We start from the raw sequence: 21,266 nt of genomic DNA, 5'->3' as shown, positions 1-21,266 counted from the left end.
TTGTAGACCTTGTCACACCTTTGTACCTCAAAGTGCTGCCGTTACACAGCTGAATGCTCTTCCATACCGGAAACTGAATCCTCTGAAAGGCTACACCCAAACTACATTATTTATTTACATCAGCTGGCCTGAATTCACCGCTCATTTGGTTGTGTATACGTGCGTCTGGGTGTGTGCGTGTGCTCATCAGTAGGTGTGCATGCAGGAGTATGAGATTCGTGTGTATTGTCAGTGTGTGTGTGTCGTGTGAGTGGTTGTGCACATGCAGATGAGGCGGACATGTCATTTAAGGTTGCAGAACTATTTTAGCAACACAAACACACACACACTCATACCTGCTATTGTTGTCGTTGTTTAGGAAATTTCCAGGGCAGTGTGTTTTCTAGGTATTGTTAGGGTTTCCAGGATAAGTGGATTGCGGTTAGCCAATGGAGAGGACAGGACTGAAGAGGAGAAGTGAGAAAAAAAAAGGAAGGTGTGGATGGAAAAATCGCCAGAGAAGGGAATCTTTTACCACCGATCTGTGACCGGTGATGTGAAGTAAAGAGTTTCGCCTTTATTTTCAAATACCAAACTGCATATTTACTTCTAGTATCGACTTGCCAACGACTTCATCTCTCTTTGATTGTGGAAATAGCTTGTGTGGGTCTCCCTCCCCCTTCTCGATGTAAAATTTGCCCTCGGGGCGTCTTATGGTAGGGATGAAGGAGGAAGCATCCACCTCTCATTAACATAAATCATCAAATACATCCCCCTGGCTAACAGATGTTAGATCATTTGATCAAGGAAACAAGGATTTCCATGGCACCATCCCTTTGTGAAGTTTGGACCAATTTCCCTGTGCTGATATATCTACAGACTAATAGATTAATCGGGGTTGTTTTATTGAATCAGAAAGCAGGAATTAACGCATTTTGGACTTTAATCGAAGACAATGATTATGCAATTTTCGAGGAGCAGACAGTTTTAAACGCCATTGCATTTCCATATTTAATAACTCTTTAAGGATTAAAATGAAAATCCATTCTCAGTCAGGATGTTCACACATTATTTCTGAAGTTTTTAACAAATTTATTAACACTGAATATGAACAAGTCTCTGCCAAATCTTCACTTAGTCATATTAAGAATCAAAAGTTTCTGGACTTTCTCCAAACACAGTGAAAGTATGAGCTTTAATTCACTGAAGTGCTGACTAATGCCACTTTCAGACAGGCACCTCGTTATGTGCAGTAAGCGGCCAAGTAATTTTTTCTTAAAAGTCACAATGGCAGTCATACTACATCAGTCAAGAGTTCCTTAACACCTCCAACACAAGTCTGAACTGAATGCTGACACATTACTGTATCGGCCACATTAGCTAAAAGCTAACCACACATCAAGATATTAAATGTACATCTTAAATATCTTGTTATAAATGAATTTAAAAACCTGTTTTAAGTTTTTAAAGAGATTCTTTTCATGTTACAGTTGTTTGAGAAAACGGCTTCAACAACAAAATAAGTTCAGGAATACCCTGTTCGTCTTCATGTTATTGTACTTTTCAACCAAATTTTATCCAAACATCGTGGCCCTCTCTGTAAATGCCCTATCATGTGTGAATGAAACCATAAAGAACATTTTTTGTGATGCACACACATGCCCGGATGCCAGAAAAGCCATAACTTTAACAGACAGATGGAGCCACCACAGTTACATTTCCACGTCGTAAACGAGCTTAAGTCGTATCATCTCTCCTGTGAGCAGCCTGGATGACAGCGTGTCTCACTCTATTTGTCATGACAAATATCAGTCGCAGTCCCTGCAGTTTCTTCAGCTTTGTAAAAACTCACACAAACTATCCAAGATCACAAGTATGAAACATAAACTCACTTAGACAGGATCTCTTACTTTTCTTCCTCTCTGCTCAGCACACAGTCACTGTTACATCCAGCAGCCATAAACCACGTCACTCTGTGTGGTCCACTAATTGCATATCAGATGGAGCCAGTCTCCATGATGAAAGCTTGACTTTGCGCTTTGTGCTTTGGTGTCAGTTCTAATATGTAAAGCAGATGTGTGTTTAATAGCAAAGCACATCAGTGGTTGTGTAGCGCTGCCTAGCTGAATGGCTTTAAAGGTTGGATTCCCACTGGGGCCACCCGCACTTAGGATGTGTTCTTGTAAGTAGGCTCAGTATTTTGTATCAGCTAAAGAGCAACAACCCTGAGCCACGTGCCTGAAACTGGTAATGTCTGTGAAATGATCTCAAGACTTCTTACTAAACTGCGATGCCAGACAGCAAAGATGTTGTAGTTCTGGTGTTCCTTTTCCAGAAGTAGTGCGTTGACCCAGGCCTGCAGAGTGGTAAATAGTACTAAAGGCCCCTCATGCTGAGGCTTGTGTTGTATTTGTGGGGGGGAACAATAATCAGCAGCAGCAGAGAGTTGGCTGTGACTCCACCAGCCTCGGCTCCCAGCTAAAAACCTCCTCTATCTGATCAGATCCCAGCATCGTTTCAACAACTAGCCTGGATTATGCTTGTCATATCAGTGGGAGCCCAACTGATTACAAACACAAACACATTCACACAATGATTACATGCAGCTTACTGTTGGACTTTATGAAACATCCAGTAAGCCTGTTTTTTTTTTTCTAACCTGCAGTGACTGAAGGTCCTGAAGCGATAAGGCTGCTTCAAAGTTAAAGATCTGTCGTCGATTGTGTTTTTGCCAATCCTTTTGAGGTGCTGTCATGGTGCGTGTGTATGTTTGTGTAGTGTGGAAGTCAACCACATAAGAGAGATCTAACCCAGGCTAGGACACCAACTAACAGTTTATTGTTGCTTAATTTGTTGATTATTTTTCCGATTAATTGTTTAGTCTTTGAAATAGTGAAAAAATTCCCAAAGGAATTTCCCTGAGCCCAAACTCACATCCTCACATTAACTGTTAGCTAAACCCTGCTTCAGAGCAGCTCTGTTTCTTTGCAGTGTAGAGCGAGTTACTCCTAGAATTTTAGGAGTAAGAAAAAATGTAAAATTTGATTTGACTCCACGAGACAAAGGTTAGATTTATGCTTTACTGTTTGTACTTTCAAGCAGTATGTACTTTGTGGTAAGCTCGTTCGCTGGCAGACATGTCCACTCTTAACACTCATTTTTGTGTTTTTGGTTTTGGATGATTTAAAAAATACAGACACACACTGTCTACACGCTTTATATATGTTTGCATGTATGGACTATCAGTTTAATTAGAACCCTATGAATGCCTCTTCAACATGCTAGGACTGCTGTGCCTAGTTATGGTTGCCATATAGCAATTGGTCATTTGCTATTATTTTAGCAATACAATATCAATTTTACATGGTTGTTGATATATTTTATGCAAACTAAGTATTCAATTCAGTTTGTTTACTTGTTTTTCAGTCATCTACATTCAGGTCCACATTATTTGTTACCTTAGAATAAAAGAAGGTGGTGATCTCAGTAAGCTTCTTAGAGCTTCTTGGAGTGAGCAGAGAACTAATTTATTATGATCTCAGCTTTACAGAAATCTGCTTATGCATTGCAGCAACAGAGGCAAATGGTTGAGAAACATCCCAAGTATTCAGCCGTGCCTGAAAGAGTGTAGTAAAGTTGTTGGCTTCAGTTTGCTGGAGCTATTCATGTTACATAAGGTCTTCTCTCCCCCCCTTCAGATTGCCTCCTTTCTACACCCCCCCACCCTTTTCATTTTGCACAAAGGATTTCTCAAAACACACACACACACACACACGCCATCAGTGCGGCATGGCAGCCGTCCAGAGAGGGGCTCCAGTGTCGCTTCATTTCAAAGAGCTCTTTGCTTGCTGTCCTTTTGATGCTCGCTCCCCAGCAGCAGTGGAGCAGAAATGCCGAACGTCCAGCTTTGATATGAATTTGTCCCTGATTCTCCACACTGCCCTGCAACTCTGCAACTACACACAGTTTCGGGAAAACAAACAAAAAAAAGCTGCCTGAAGACTACAGGGATGTAACACCAGAACAGAACTCAGTTTTAGTCTGTCCTCTGGTAAACTGTTGTTCAGGTTATCTTGCTGCAGAGCAGGTTAGACAGCTTTTGCAGGGTTGCCTCTCAAGCCAAAGTGCTGGCTCAAGTGACTTTTTGGCCACAGGAGAACTCACATGCAGGTGCATTCAAATCTTTGACTATAAATGTAAAGCCAAAAGAAAAACAGCACCAAAAACATTTGTATTGAAACAGACTCAGAAGAGAAAACATAAATAAAATGGAAGAATCTGACTCAGAGGACACTTGTGTTCAGAGCTGCTGTGGCAATTTCCCAACGTCCTCTCTGGAAATGAGCTCTCCACAAACATTATGCCTTTAGTCACTGTCTTCTTTGTAATTGCTGTCTTGCAATCACTCCTAAGGCCAAATAATTACAGTTTCAGTTGGTTTAGTTTGTAAACTGGGAAAGTTCAGTTTAAGTAACCAGACTATATATTAGATTAATAGTGCTGTTATTCATGCTCCCCGTAAATTTACATTCATCTTCATACAGAAATATGGGATGGGATGTACATGAGATGTAGCACGTTACCTAAGATAAAAGCATCCTCCCTGAGCTTTATCCCTTGTACAGTTCCCAGAATTTAAATAAAAGAAAGGTCATTATTATGTTTTAATTATGTTGTAATGAGGCTGACATGCAGGGAGCTTTGTACTGTTTATATTAAATAGATTTATTACATCGATTGCTTCACATGAACCTGCCAAATCTGGGTCCACAGTATAAATAACAGAGAGCTCTTGATGCGAGCTGTTGAGGAAATGTGCTGTACTTTGAGCAGAAGTGGCAGAGCCATTACTGTTCCTCCATGTTCTGTTCCCTTCACACTGCTGTAGTCATTTACTGTGGGGCCTCAGAACATTGCAGTTATAATGATATGTGTAATTATAGTCTCTTTTCCTTCATACTCCTGCCTCTCTTCACGAAGCACAAAGAGTGTAACAAACGAATGTAAAAAGCGTTAAACAAACTTTTTATTTTATTATTAGATATTTTTTTGCATGTTCAACTGACCCTCTTTACACTCACCAGGAAACTTATGGGAATTATTAGGAAGATTGTTTGGGGAATTACAGAACCAAAAATGTAAGTGTTGCCAAAAACAGCTCGGAAACCATTTAGTAAACATTGGACGTTTATTTATGAGTTTAACCTCAGAGCTGATCAGCAAAATTTTATTCAGCAACTGTTTTTGTACTTGATCAATTGATTAAAATAATTATCCAACAAAAATGCCAAACATCCTCTAGCTCCAGCTTCTCAAATATGACAATTTGCTGCTTTTCTCTGGGTTATGAACTGTTGCTCTGACAAAACAATACATACGAAGGCATCACCTGGGGGGCTGTAGAACTGTGGAGGGAATTTGTTACGATTTTCTGATTTTAATAAACCGAACGATTAATCGTGAAAGTAACTGGCATGTTAATTTCTAATGAAAATAAGCAGGGCCCAGCTTTGGTTACTTGTTAGTGATGGTTTTTTTTCTAGTGACTTCAGATTTTCTCCTCATAGGCCGGTCAAAAAGACATAAACCTCTTCTTTTTTTTAATCAGTTTCTTAGCTTTACTTGAACCTGATTTGTATATTGGGTCTGTACAGTGTATAATGTAAGATCATGGGGTGGCAGGCAGTTTAATTTAGTTGCTGCACTGGAAGAGCTGCATCTCAGCTCTGTGAGTGGTGAAGCAGCTCAGTTAAAGAAACCCTGCATGTATGTGTCAAAACCCTGTGTGTGTGTGTGTGTGTGTGTGTGTGTGTGTGTGTGTGTGTGTGTGTGTGTGTGTGTGTGTGTGTGTGTGTGTGTGTGTGTGTGTGTGTGTGTGTGTGTGTGTGTGTGTGTGTGTGTGTGTGTGTGTGTGTAAAACATTCCAGTGTTAGAAGTATGTGAATTACGTCTTACAGAGCGAGAATGTGAAGAATCTGCTGCCATGAGAAGGCCACTGTTGTTTACTGACACAGTATTGCAATGGTGCAATGGAGGTTTCTCTCTCTCACTGTGTGTGTGTGTGTGTGCGTGTGTTATAGAGAGTCACATGCTGCTGTCACTTCCTGGTAAGAAAGCTTTTAGCTGTGATTGTAAGTAATTACTTTCAAAGCTGTTATACAATTGGTGCATGGAGCCAAGAAATGAGAACTGCAGACTCCCTGTTGGTTGTTGGTTGTTACTTGTTTAGACAGAAACTTGTCTGTTTGTCCTGTTTATCCGTCTCCTCCTGTCTTTGGAAATGAAATCAAACATTCATGGCTGTTTGTAGACATGCATTAAATCTGTGCAGCCTCTACGGATCAAACACTTTGGCTTAAATCAGCCCTTATTGATCCGTATGGACTGTGTCACTATGCACTTAGGTTCGTATTGTGCGAACCTCTTTGAACAGAGCTGTTATTGTCATGATGATCATATCTTATGACTCCATGTGGTGTACATAATGTGCATAGACATGAGCACACCACATGTGTCAGACTTATGTGTGACTTTAAGTTCATTCTTGACTTTTTGAGATAATTTGACAGAGAGACACTTCAAGACACTGTTTTGAAGACATAATAATGACTTCTGTTGTTTATTTCAATATCTTTTTCTGTTGTGTCTCTTTGTGTCTCATCAGATTTGGGACATGAGCGATGACGAAAGCATCTGAAAGACTGGATGAACAAACCCAAAGGACTGGACTCTGCAAACCATGTTTCCATCTGTTTGTTTTTAATGGATCTTACGTTTACACACAAAGGACAAGGGGAGTGAATGGCTCACTGAGGGCTTTGTGAACAACACTGGACGCAACCATAAAATTCACGTCATCAAAACCAAGTACGTTCCAAAAACCAAAATTCCTGTTAGTCTTAATTTGTATTCAAGATCAGCCAAAGAGTTGGACCTTCAGAGGTGAGTTGTAATCCGGTTAAAGATGATAAAACAGCGATAGAATCAGAAGCAGTGATGCAGTGAATGTTTTTCAGTGCCACATTAGAAACGGGATCAAGTCGATGTTCCACATCGTGTATATGAAGCTGCTGTATGCACCTGCTCCTATTGGTTAATGATGTTATCAGTCACATGTAGTCACAGTTCGGAGTCAGCTCAGCTCCCTGTGCTAAAACACAACAAAACACACTCCACAGTCGTATTAAAAGACTTAATTTAATCTAAAAAAGCTTCACTAAATGCTCACAGGTTCAGTCTCTCCATCAGCGCATTTAATGGATTTGCTGCAGAGGCTTTTGGCAAGACTTCAACATACTACATCTGCTCACTCATTCAGTTTGAGAAAGAGCTTCAGATGAATTATGAAAATACAAAAACACAGTTGACAACTCAGCAGATCCATCCATCTCCCTGTCTGTTTACTAGTGACTGCAATACATACAGTACAGTTTTAATACTTAAACCAGCTTTGTTCCTTTCAAAGTTTTACTCTGAGGATGTTGCACAGATGTTACTGTACAGAAACTTCAACTGTGGCTCCTGACATAGAAACAATTTACTATTACTGTAAAAAACTTGGAGCCCACAGCTGCATAGTTTAATCTGAACGAGCCTACGAAAAGACAGTCTTTAGGGTTTGCTTGTGTTTACGCATGCACTTCTTTGTGTAATTTATGTTTTTTTTTTTTTTTTTTTTTTTTTTTTTTTTTTTTTTTAACTGTGCCCTGTGTCTGATCTGTTAACATGTACACTATTTTCAGTATAATAAAATGTATTTCAACTGCAGCTTGGGTACTTATGGAAGAAGATTAGTGCAATGTGAAATAGAGATTGAAATCAGAATTGTGAGGAAAATGCAGAATTCTGAAACCCCAGAATTTAGACTTCTGCCTGCAGATTTATCCTCACATGCACTAATTTTCTTAGTATTTAACCACAAACTGGAATAAAATGTCTCAGTTATTTTCCTATTTACAACTGTGAGCCTGCAAACCAGGGATTAACCATGGTTCAGATGTGTATTTACATTCTCCTGATTTATTATGTTCTACATCCTTGACATCCTTCCAATCATTCGGTTCATGTGAATCTTTGCACCTATTTGATTCTCAGAAATAATCATCCACTTGCACCATCTGTCACAACCATTACACAGCCACAAGCAGTTACAAGGCAGAGGCCCACACACTCAGACAGTGGTTTAAAAGCACTTTATTGTTCATCAAGGCTACTTTACGTACAAAAAAGGTGGCCTGCCAAAACCTTTTTAGTAGGAGGAGACACAGAGCCACAAATTGACTGTTGTTTTCTTGATACAAATATTTTTTTAATTTTTTTTTTGTTTTTTTTTGTTTTGTTTTTACAGAGTATTACTACCACTAAATACATGCTACTTCCACTTCAAAAAGGACCTGGAAAATGTGGTACAGTCAGAGTAAAGACCAACTCCTCTTTGATTTATTTGCACAATTTTCATGTTGTTTACAGATGCAAAATGGCCTCCACAGATGGGAACCACGACGATCCTCCCCAAAGCTCATTTCCTGCTTAGCTCATCTCAGCCTCGCTGACAAAGAGGCAGATAAATCTGAGAAAAAAAACAAGAATGAAATACGCTCTCAGATCTTCATCAGCTAAGCTTTAGTGTTTTATTTTAAGTGAGCTAGACAAGTTAAACCAATTCGACAACTGTTCTCAAACAGACTAATGGTTTTACTTGCAGCTCAGTTCCCATCTGCAAGCCAAAAAAAAAAGTCATCAAAGGACTTTCAAAACCCACAACTTATATTGTTTTCATGCAGTGGTAGAAATTTTACCTGCCTGCTAGCCCATGACCGATGTTAATTTTTTTTTTTTTTTTTTAGTTAAATGGAAATGGCAGACAAGATGCACCGGGCTAGTGGCAATATCATTCTGTTCCATTGATGCAAAACATGCGAACTGATCGAGAGCCTGCTAAAGGGACAAATTCTTTTTGCTCATAAGTGAAACTTTTGTTCAGATGTCTCAGAAGTCACATGGTCAAACACATGTTAAATGGTCGCAGAACATCGGGGACCAATGGAAGTAGCGATTGTCACCGACACACCAGTGGCTTATTGTGGTTTCATACGTTTACTGTGCTCCTGCACTTGAACCTTTACTCTAACAAGACAAACTCTATAAACAAAAAAGATCAACTTTTTTCACAAAAAAAGAAAATGCAATGATTACAATATAAGGACAGGGAAAAAACAATTAAATAGCTACATATCATTAACAAATTAATTGTTCCTCAAAAAATACCTACGATTTTTTTTCTCTGTACATTCGTTACGCACAGCGTAATGATGGTCTTATAGTTACCTATTATAAAAAAGTTTTTTTTTTTATTAAGTGATTTTCCTACAGTGTGTAGGGACTGTGTGCCGAAGCAGAAAGAGAGCCTCCTACCTACAGGGTGGTAGTGAAATAATAATGAGAAAGAATAATAATAGAAAAACAAAATCTTCTGGACACCAAGCCCTTTTCCCTCGTGTTTTCTAGCAAGTTGCCAACTGCATCCAATCTTAATTAGGGTCAACTGAATCTGAGAGGAGGAGGAGGAGGAAGAGAAGGTGTCACTGTGAAAAGACTTTGAGTGGCAGATGAACGTCTTGCAGCTCACGGACTGTGCTTACAGAAGCTCAGCTCCTGAAGCTCTGCATCCCCCCACCCCTACTCCTACCAAAAATCCCAATCCAAACCACTCTGAACCTGTCACAGAGAACACGCTGAGATTGTAGAGGACTTATCTGTGATAGAAACTGATTCACTAGCAGTTGAGTTATGATTCGAAATTTGGGGATTCTAGAACTAAAATTTACCATCAGTTCTGGTTCCGTCACATCTGCTCTGATAGTTGAGGATGGAATGTGTGGACATTCTAGAACACGGGTGTTCCGTGTGGAGAACTCTGTAAAGGATGTATTCATTAGATAAAAACCAAACCAACGTGAACCTTGTAACCTATGAATCTCTGCTCAGAGACGTGAAATGATTCTGTTCTTTTATTACAGAACGACACTGAACTTCTCCCAAGCCCAGTTCTCCAAGTTCTACGCTCTGAATGTCCTCAAAATTTTTATGCCATTGGTTGTTCCTTTGTCATATGGTAAGGACTTGTGGCCAAAAAGGGCAAATGTGGACACCTAGTTATTCCAGTAAGGCAGGGAGCTCTGGGACAGGTGGCCCTGGCTGGTTATTAGCTCGGTCTGTTGATGTGGAGCTACTGAGTGTGTATGAGGCCTGTACAAAGTTCCCTATAGGAGGAATGTATGCAACCTTGGCGCAGGCTCTTTAAAGAGTAAAATTCATCTCTTCAGACTGCAGCAGTCTAGCTTAACTGCAGAAACAATACAATGTTGTTCAGAAAAGAAAGCACTGAAGTACAAAAAAAAAGTCTGGACACCAAGTCAGGACACAAAAAGTCAACTGCTAAGGGTTGAGAGAGCTTTGACAGTACACCATAAATTTAGGTAACCACTAACCAAGTGTTGTTTTGTTTGCTAGCATCTCTCCAATGTTTTCCTATGCTATTTTTGTGAAGCTGTTTTTTTTTTTGCTCTTTAGTAGTACAAAATAATTCATAGTGTGATACTTTTAAGAGACTTTTGCAAGGGTCAAAAAGATGTCTGAGAGTCGTCATCACTAGCCCTTACCGTAAACAATACCCTTGTTTCCCCAAAAAATTTCCGAGCCTGCTAGCTTGTCCTCTACCATGTGCTTTTTGGACTGCAGCAAGAAAGTGGGTAAAGGCTGGTGCGGAGGTGATGATTTTAAGACAGCACCCCAAATAGACTCACACGAATACAGTTATTTCATCTCAGTCTGAGCTGCTTTTGTGGAAAACAAGGCCCTGCGGACTAATTTGTGCCAATTTGGTGTCTCAGCTCAGTCACGCTGAAGGCTGTAGCATCCTGTACCACCGATGGATCAACATCTTAAGAAAACCTTAACGGGCTGCGCATCCCAAAGCCAACTCAACACGATAACGATCACAGCTCTGCTGCAGGAATGAGCTAATCGACTATGGTGCCGAGATGGTTTTGGGAAACGCAGCTCTCATCATTTAACAGAGCCTGTCCGGAGGCTGTCCCGCTATAGATGTTTGTTACCATACTGATATTAATGGAAAACAAAAATACAAAATTGTAATAACAACAATAACAATAATAATATGGAGTACAACTGACCCAGCAGTGAGTGTATAGTGTCTATGTCCGTTACTAACAACAAAAGAAGTAACAACTAACGTCCGAATGAAAAGGCTAATAGTAGTTAGGATTGAAATGCTTAAAAACACTAATAGATACCAGCTATTAAAAACAAAACAAAACAAAAAAAACATGCATCTGTAAAAGCATTAGTTTACCCTTCAAACCTTGTAGAAATCTACCAAACCACAGTGTGTAGGTGAGGGAGGGAGGGAGGAAGGGAGGGATAGCAGGGTGTAAGCCAAATATAATTACAACACCCGTGTTCAAAGAGTTACAAAAACAAAGGCGTGTTTGAAGAGATCTGAATAATCTTCTCTCCCCCGGTCGAGAAACCACACTTTTTTTTTTTCCTTTCATCCACAAAGTGACATGCAGTGTCATCTATCCCCTCATCACTGTCAGCAGTTAAGCCTGTGAAACACATCAAAGCACACTGTTCAGCAAAGACCAATCTTCAACACACTGCAGGTTGTACAACTTTGTTTTTCTTCAGCCCTAATCTGCTCTCACAATGGCTGTGGTGTACATCAGCACCACACTTAACCGATTTGATGACCTGACTGTGCTTTTAAACTCACCTTGCAACAGTTTGGCACAATTGAAGCAGGTGAAGTAGTTGTGTACGTTTTCCTTGCCGATACCAATCAACACTGAGTAATTCACAGACTGGATGTATGTGTAGTTGATCATACATATCGGCTCTGTATTTTACGTATTCACTATCCCAATATATTTTGAATGCTGAAGCTTTATTAAGTTATATAATTTACCCTCAAAATCCCAATAGAGTGGTGAAGAAAGGTGGGTGAAGAAACTAGTTCTTTCCAGTACACTTGCACTTTTCAAAGCGGCTGTAGACAGAATCACAGATATATTGTGAGGTTACTATAAAAAGTTAAACATGAGCTTGTCCTTACTTCACCTGACTTGTACCCTTGTTTTGGATTGGCTATTCAGGGAAGTGGCATAATTCAGCAGCTGGGTGATTAATGCTTCTATCGGTATCCATGGTGACAGATGTTTACTTAAATCAAAGAGTGGCCAGTTCCTCCCACAGTTTACCTGAATGTTTATATCACTACCTTTAATATGGAGAGCTCACTGCAGCGTGAAGTGTGACTGATACTCTGTCAAGTGCTAGCAGGGAGGGATAAGTTTAGTTAACGTAAACTAAACACGTTACAGAACCAAGTGATGAACACTTAGGATATGACTTGGCTTCAGACGGTCAGACCTGACAGCAGTTGCAGGAAGTGACAATATATGCAACCTTTTTTTCACCCACTTTCTCCTACCACGCAAATGATTTTCATATCTCTACCATTTTGTATTGCCCAGTCTCACTTCTATATATTTTCCATTTTTCAGAATTGCATTTAATAAATAATGCATAATGACGAAGCTTGTACTGTTCTGTCACGGTCAGGATGAAATTATGACCAGGTAAATTTTAAGTGGAGTTAATGGGAAATCATATATGGATCCCAACAAAAGTTGAATTTGATCAGTTTGGGTCAAAATCAGCTTGATCAGTCCCAGTGTGTGCAGTGCCGGATTGCAACATTGACATGCCAGCCTTTACCCTCTATGGCAATAGTGCAAATCAGACCCAGTCGATCACTTAAGTATACACATACAGTAACAAAATCACCTGAACACATACACTACAGGACAGAGAGGGAGAGAGAAGGAAGGTGAGAGAATGGAAAAAAAATCTAACAGAGGGAGAAGATTACAAGATGGCTTTTGTTGTTTTGTTTCTGATGTGGGCATTGATAAACGTCAGAGTCTAAGGTTTCTTTGGTAGCACAGTCAGGTGGTTTGTGATTATTTTCTCCAAAGTGTTTCTTTCTTATCTTTTCTATCCAATGTCAGGCATCTCATAATGCAGAAGCAGTACACAAAACTACTGTTAAAGAAACAAAAAAACAAAAAAAACAAAGAAGAAAAGAAAAATTAATAATTAAAACACCGCCTTTCCTCTCTCTCTTTATGTACATATAACTACAGACACTTGCTCAGCTCCAAGCTTGATATGCAGGGATGATGAACGAATGGAAGGAGCAGCTTGATGCTCCAGTCAGTCCCCAAGTCGAGCCCTCATCACTCATTACTGATTATTGTCTGGCATTAGCATACCCGAGGACAGAAGGGAAAAAAAAACAACCATTTTGTTATTGCTTGACTGATCCTCTATGAGTGCATAGAGAGAGAGAGCAGGCTTGAGGGTTGTGGATGTTTTTAGTAGACCAGCAGGCAGGCATTCCCTCTGGGATGCTGGTGGCAGACCAGGAGTGACGGGGGCATGGATGTTGGAGCCGGGATGATTGGGAGGGCTGAGAAAACGGGGGCAAATCCCTCTAAAATCCCTCCCCCTTCAGGAGACCACAGAAGGGGAGTGGTTGTGATTGACCATGTGACTGTCGGGGGAGGAGTTTGGGCTGCTGCCGGACGACGAGGGACTCCCCTTATTTTTGATCTGCAACCAGGTCTCGCCCAGCGCCTTGGCGAAGTGGTCGTCCACCGAGCCTGTAATGGACACCGAGTTGGTGGCGGTGGGTTCGGGCTCCTTGTAGTTCTTCCCGAGGCTGCGGCGGAAATGCTCTTCAATCACTGGGTCGCAGGCAGTGTTGGCTAAAAGTGGAAGGATGAGAGAAGGCAAGAGAGTTTTTAGTTCCCATAATGAAATAGGAAACCTCTCTAAAGCTCACTTGTATAATGGTCAGTGGGTTATTTATTGCCTAACATCAGTTTAAACATTGGTAACGTGCATTTTAGGTCAATGGAAAACTCCAGCATCTACTTCACTTTTTCATTGCAGTTTTTTTTATATTAAATCACCATTTTAAGTTTCACTGTTAACCTCAATGAGATCATAGGGATTTCAGTGGGATCATAAAAGCAGCCACAGTAAAGTTATCAACCCACAGAAAACATGACTGACACTCACAGACAGGATGAATAAAACAGACATGTGTTTGGCTGAGGCCTCAAGTGACTTTAAGTACAGAGATAACAGACAAGGCAGTAAATAAAGCATGCTGTAGCTCCATCACAACAATTGATGTGCTATAAACAGAAACGCTGAGACTCGCTGAAAGAAAATTAGGATGATTTTTTTTTAGCATCACTTGTTATATAAGTGAGTCTGAATGTGGAGAGAATGAGCTGCTGTGTTTTCTCTGGAGGGTGATTTGCTCTCACGGAAATGTTTCCCACAAACTGGATAGATGCACTGGATGGGAAATTAGTTTGTTTCCAAAATTATATCCATATTCAGAGACAAATGCACCCAATAAGTGGTCACCTGATAGTAAAATCTGCATTAATTAATCAATGATGTTCACCCGTCACTGCTCCTTAAACCCAAATGCATTTGCATGAGTGTACTCACTGTTGATTCTCCTGTAGTTGTTAGCGAGGCTTGAGCAGCCATTGTGGGAGACTGGACAGTGAGACAGGTTGCAGTTGCGGTTGTTGGCTGGGGCGCACGTGATCACTGAGGGACGATTCTGAAACACAAAGACAAAAATTCAACATTAGGGGTACATCAAAAAATAAACCCAAAATCAACTCTTAATGCTGCTCAACAGTAGGACAAGTCTTGTTACGAGAAAGTGCAAGAAAATTAAATGGGAAATATAACAGTAAAGACTACAATCCAGGAGGTTGGAAGTTTGAGGGAGAGAGAATGATTCACTTACCACCAAGGTTTTAAAAGATTTTTGGCTAACAGGCCAAACAGGAAATTTCTACCCTTGACCAACCAAGTTGCTAGGCTGATGAAAGCACATTAGTCACATCATGAGGGGAACCTACCAGAGTTGAGGTTTCACCCTACAATTTGTGAAAGATGCAGTCAGTGTTAAGACCAAAGAAACAGGACGTGCATGTTACCTGCTGGCGTTCCACGGCGCTGACTGTGTGCGGCACTGTGGTCATAGCTGCTGTGCTGCTACGTGCAGACTCCACCATGCTGTTTTTGGTGAGTGCCAGTGGCTGGTCCATACCGGCTAAGCTGGCTAGGTGATGGTGGTGGTGGGCGTGGCTGTACAGGTGGTTGCTGTGGACTCCCAGACCGCTGGCCATCACCACACGTTCGATGGGGCTCCGGCTACGGTCCTTAGAGACGGGAGAGCTGCGATAGTCTCCATTAGGTTTCCTGGGAAAGAGAGGTAGAGACAAAGAGCCACATTAACTTATGCAAGGCACATTCATTTAATGTCTATTCTATTAGTGGCTGGGGTGTGATAGCATTGTATTGGCTCTGAATGCTTAATAAGCTTCCAACAATTTTATAATTTTATAAGAAATTAGACAGGCATGGAGTTAAAAAACCATTGTATTTTACCAACATAATACTGGGTCAACTAAACTGGCTATCAAATACCCAAACCTTGGTGTGAGGGATGAGCTCAAAAGAAAACAAGATGAGGGAAGACTGGTGGCAAATGGAGTGGAAATGTACAAAATGGACAGAGAAAAGGATGAACAGTAGAGAGACAAATAACAACAGTGAGGTAAAAAGGGTTCAGAGGGGGGGGGGGGGGGGTGAAAAGAGAGAAGATAAACAAAAGGACAATTGTAAATGGGGTTCTGTGTCAAACACTGCAGGGCCAGGCTATTAATACTGACCTCATGCATACACTCTCACTTCTCAGATTGCTGGAGGGTTTGATAAGACTATTTTCTACAAGCACATGCTCTCACACATTCACTCTCTTCGCCAGGATGAAGGAACACTAATATTATCCAACATGGATGGACTCCAAACTTATCCCTCTACAGAGGGGCAAAGGGACACGAAGTTCAAAGCTCTAAAGTGGTATCCTCAGTACGCAAATCAACTTTATCTCTCCAGTGAGCCTGTAGCCAGCTGCGCTCACTGCTGTCAGATGAAAACCTGGAAAATCCTGCCGTGTTAATGCAGCATACATGCAGACTGAGGAGTTGACATTTGATTAAATCTGCCTAAGTCGCTGTTGACATTTTTATGGTTTTCTTTTAACGTTTTCTTTCCCTTGACTTCTATTCTGCAGCACACTGTCCACAATCACAACCATGAGCTGAACACTAAAGGTGCAAAGAGGTAAGCTGGCCACAAACTTTCCACATGAAAGAGATTTACTTCCCACCACAAAGAAATCCTGCTCTCTCCAAACTGTGAGCTCATATTTTAATCACTGAAAAAGCAGATATAAGGATAAGGGATTAAAGGAACGACAGTTTAACACAACACAGATTTTGGCCTCTTTTTTTCCTTTTTTCCTCCTCAGCTCTGATGATAATCACTTTAATATGTAGTGAAGTGGTTGTGCCTGATACTGTGCACACTTGCTTGCAGTTTAACAGGTAGCAATTATTTTGCTCAGTGCGTCAAATGTGGTCTGTATGTGTCTGTGTGTGTATGTGCATGTGTTAGATTGTGTATTACACCCTTCCTGCAGCTCCACTCCCCTCCTACAATTTGAGGCCCAGTTACAGGGAGCAAGATTTACTGTACTAGTCTCTCACTATCTCTTCTTTTCTCTCCGACTTCATGCACCCACATGAACATCCATTCACAAAAAAACACATTTACACTGACTTCCTCCTCTCGACACTTGTTATACACACTATACATAGATAATGAAGCCTTAGTTGGGAAAAAGGACAAAAAAAGAACAATGTTGGACAGAATACAATGTGAAATTCCATCTTTATTCTTCACCAGACACCGTGTGTGGGCATTTCCCACCAATGTGAAAAAAGTCTGAATAAGAACACAGCAGACTGAAGGGAAAAGGCTGTAGCAGCTCTTTAAGGTTTGTTTGGATGCAAAACAACAAGTCCAGGCAAACAGCTGTAGATCCATGTGACCAGGCAACCTGACTGCTGGGTCAAGCATCTGGAGTCCACAGTACCGTCCTCCACAAATAAATAGTCTCCACATAATACAGAGTGGGGGGAGAGGAAAAGCCGAGAAGAGGTGGGCAGGGGGGAGCTGCATGTGAATGGTCCGGACCTCTACGATAAGAAAGAGCGAGGTCGGTAGTTTCCTTCGTTTGTGCCGAGAGCTTACATTAGCAGAGACCCCCTTCTCTTTTCTTCTCTCTTTGTCTTTCTTTCTTCTTTTTCTCTCACAATCGACAGCAAACTTCCTGGGGGTTTGGAGACTTGGCAGCTCTTACATAAACCCTGGCCTACAGCTCAGCAACAAGGTTTTATGTTTTCCCATAGTGCCATCAATTTTCAGTTTCCTTCTTTATCAGTCAAAAAAAAAAGTTTTGTGAAGTAAATCACATAAAAATCCTGTCATAATAATCACAAAAGTGTGTTCAAGTGAATATATTGTTTATTGCTGAAGGAAATGTCAACTTTTAATCAAATGCTACAAACCAAAGCCCTCCTGTGGAACTCTGTTATCTTCAATTATAAACAAACCTCGATTAGCTAAAAGGCAAACAGATAATAAAAGGTCCCTCTCTCTCTCTCATCCCCTCCCAGCAGCTGTGTCTGGAGTTAGATTGTGGAAGTTGTTCCAAACTTTAATCATTGCCAAAGAGCAGGCATGCCCACATCCTCACACAAGAGGGGCCGTCGCAGGAGCCAGTGAACGGGATCAACAAACCCGACCAATGAATGGCGTAGCTGTCGAATCCACCACTGCCCCCGCCTTCCCCTCGCCTGATTGCCCACCAAACCCTGGACCACAATTCATGCCAGGGATCAGGCATTCAAAACCCATTCTGTGTCTTTGTCTCTCTTACTCACCTCCCAATTATCGTTAAGGTCGCAGCTGGGGAAAAAGGGAGAGGATGGAAAGGGCGGATGGCGAGGGCTACACATGAGAGATGGGCATGGGGGTGGTAGCAAGGGCCAGAACTGAAGAGAGAGGGTTGCCAGCTCTAGGGCTAGAGGAGAGGATGAGAGCTAAAAGTGGGAGACAGCCTTTGAAGTAAAGAACGCTGAGACTTGGCACATTAAAGGGGAATTGAGAGGCAAACTGAATAAAAAAAGAGGCAAGAGGAGTAAAGATTGTGGAAAAAAAAAACAGGGAAGGGGTTGGGGATTCAGCTCAAACTCATTTCACAATAAATGTCCCCATGGGTTACTAATCACTTTTGGATTAAGGTTCAATATGGAATAAACACCACATAGCAGTGTAAAGCCCTGAACCAAGGTGGGAGAGAGAAGTGGCTGTCCCGGCAGATTTTACCGGTTGTGGCTAAATAATGTTTCTTCCATAAGTTGGCCAAATTACAAAATGAAACTTTTGTTAAGGAGAAGTCAGTCCCATCCTTGCTCTCAAACTGGCTGAATATTGGTAAGTCCCAATATTCTGCAAGTCAAATCAATTACAATGAACCGTTCAGTCAGACTGAACTCTTCTGACAGCAAAAGCAATCCATAGAAGGGAGTGAATGCATCTTGCTCCTTTTAACAAGGCTAACATTGGTTTTCTAAAGAAAAATACCATTCCAAAAATACCAGTAGTATTGTGATATTTAACAAAAAGACTAAACTATCTTTTTGATATTCGAAAGTTTTTGTTGTTTCTACTCTCAAATAATATAAATAGATGATTGTACCATATGTCAACATAAGTTGACACAAAATTCTAACAATTTTACCTTAAAATCCTTTTGAAACACTAAAGAAAAACATGCTTGAGAGTAATTTATATTTTGGTACATCCTGGAGCACTTCTATTTTGAGCGTGATTCAAAGTACAAAGAGTGAGAGGGCCGATACTTTATCGTTAACATGGTTTTTTTCCCCCTTGTTGAAAATGGGCACCGTGTGACTGACATCAGAATGGATAGCTTGACACAATGAAGTGGGGAGTCGATATCTATTTGATTCTATTTTACTAGAGTCTGGGTTATGTGCAGCCTGGCATTAGTGGTAGTCACTGTGGTGGGCGCTCACTGAAAGATCCCTTAATTTAAAACCCATAGAGTTCAACCCTCAATACATAAATGATATAGTCATATATCTTGAACAATATTACACAACTCAGATCTGTCATTAAGTACAGCCTTTTAAGTAACCATTCACATGACACCCTGTCTTCAAGTTAACCTCAAGTTAAAGATCATGACTGTGATCATGTGTTTGAATGACCTAAAAAAAAAAAATGTATTCTTGTACAATGTAAAAGCTTATAATTTGTTCTTACTGGCTTAACAAGCAGCTTTGTATGTACTAACTTGCCTAATAGCCACAATGGAAAACTAAATTAAAGAAATATAAACATATGAACCAAGGAGTTTAAAAATATTGTTAAGTTTTCAAAAGTGTGCCAGGTTTAGCTCTATAGGACATGGCCAGTTTGGTGAGTTAGCTAAATTTTACTTTGGGGCAAAGATACAGGAGCTATAAAAGTTCCAGGTTTTTTCTCACAATTGTGCTCCAGAGCCTTCAGAGAAAACCTCACTACAAATCTTTGGTTGGGCAGAGGTTCATATCCTACTCCTTTAAGAAATAAAGAAAGAAAGAGCAAGAAGAGAGAGAGATACACACAGGAAACATCTGGGAAGAATCAGGGTGTAGAGAGAAGACGACAAAAAAGAAAAAAAAAAACAGAGAAGGAGGATGAAGGCTCAACCACAGGTTACAACCAGGCCCAAGCTCTGCAAGGTCTACAGAAACCCACAAAATGGATATATATACACACACACAGAAACTGAGCGATAGGGCATACCCAGGCTATGTATATAAAGCATACAAACATCTCAACACACAGTTTACTCTGCTTAGTCCAGGCTGCAGATGTGGGACTGAACGGAAGTTAGCAATAATATTTGCATCCTTAGAATAGAGCAGTAAAAACCCAGAAGAAATATACCTTAACAGGTACAATTTACCTGTTATTATTTTTGTTATAAAACAAGTAATCTTCCTTGACATACTACATACAATACAAAATACTAAATGAAATTAGTTAAAATGCTATGTTAAATCTTGTTTTATGCCTTTCTAAAGAAAGTTAGACAGTTTTTCAGCACAATTTCCAAGCAGAAGAGGATTCAGCCATTTTAAACCTTTCAGATTTTCGCTCATGTAGAAATACTGATAGAAATCAAGCAGACATTTGCCAGTTAACTGACTGCAGAGAAAGAGAACTGAAGAAAATCCTTTGTTATCAAAGCTGGGACAGATCGGATATGGGAACAACCACAACAAGAAGGCAAAAAAAAACAAACAAAAAAAAAACATATGAACACACACTCACAGACACACAATGAAAAAAAAACACCCACATGCTCTCCCTCCTTCTCTCACATGCTCACACACAACACAAGTAGTCCCATGTAAAACAAGAGGGTAACAATGACTTCACCAGCTTTGGCCACGCTCTCTCTCTCTCTCTCTCTCTCTCTCTCTCTCTCTCTCTCTCTCTCTCTCTCTCACACACACACACACACACACACACACACACACACACACACACACACACACACACACTCTCTCTCTTATTTTCTCCCCATTTGGCCTCTAGAGAAACTTCCATGAGAACAACTTACTGATGAAGTTCCCAGTAAAAACCAGCTGCAGTTTCTGTATGCTACAGTACTTACTGCTGTACTTTGCTGACTAACTTGGACTTACTTTGCTTTTAGGTCCTATATCTACCTCATAATCTTTCAAAGTAACATAGCATGAACATGAGAGAAAGATTACGTACTACTAAAAGCATGTAGGTTCATTTTAAACCTCTGAATCGTTTAAATGTGCCCAGTTTTTTCAGTGATTCAAATAATCAAGTGGGGAAAAAAAGACAACTCAATCTGAATATTAGGCTAAAGAACATGACCAAGAACAAGAAGACCATGAACCAAGCAATTACTACCAGAAAAACACACAATTAAACACTATAAATTCTTAATTCTGATTTACTCCCAGCTTTACATCTGAGGAAATCAACAACCCTAGAGCCCACTGAGTCATGTGTGACCTGGCTGCTGCAAATACTCTTTCCCGTAGTTTTACTTCTCAATTAAAAGCCCAAGCTCTGATACTGGCTCTTACTTTTAAGGAGGACTGAAACAGCTGAGCAAAAAGACTTTTATTTTCACAGGTCTA

General features: G+C 40.5%; 2 protein-coding genes across 3 annotated transcripts in view; one reads left to right on the top strand and one right to left on the bottom strand.

The window, feature by feature from the left end:
• The window catches only part of atg7 (ATG7 autophagy related 7 homolog (S. cerevisiae)), a 58,534-nt gene extending 50,907 nt beyond the window's left edge, over positions 1-7,627 (top strand). Inside the window, exon 19 of the mRNA XM_041034624.1 lies at positions 6,644-7,627. Coding sequence (XP_040890558.1) covers positions 6,644-6,676 — 33 coding nt within the window. The 3' untranslated portion in view covers positions 6,677-7,627. The remainder of the gene's footprint in view (positions 1-6,643) is intronic.
• A 1,134-nt stretch (positions 7,628-8,761) lies between these two features.
• vgll4b (vestigial-like family member 4b) overlaps positions 8,762-21,266 on the bottom strand; it is a 38,784-nt gene continuing 26,279 nt past the window's right edge. For both annotated transcript variants that reach the window (XM_041034626.1, XM_041034625.1), the window contains 3 exons: positions 15,096-15,360; positions 14,593-14,710; positions 8,762-13,832 (listed from right to left, as the gene is read on the bottom strand). In XM_041034626.1, coding sequence (XP_040890560.1) covers positions 13,576-13,832; positions 14,593-14,710; positions 15,096-15,360 — 640 coding nt within the window. In that variant the 3' untranslated portion in view covers positions 8,762-13,575. The remainder of the gene's footprint in view (positions 13,833-14,592; positions 14,711-15,095; positions 15,361-21,266) is intronic.

The sequence above is a fragment of the Toxotes jaculatrix genome, chromosome 3 (genome assembly GCF_017976425.1).
Source record: "Toxotes jaculatrix isolate fToxJac2 chromosome 3, fToxJac2.pri, whole genome shotgun sequence".
Taxonomy (NCBI): domain Eukaryota; kingdom Metazoa; phylum Chordata; class Actinopteri; family Toxotidae; genus Toxotes; species Toxotes jaculatrix.
The sequence above is the reverse complement of the archived record's forward strand: the minus strand, read 5'-3'. Positions and strand labels throughout refer to the sequence as shown.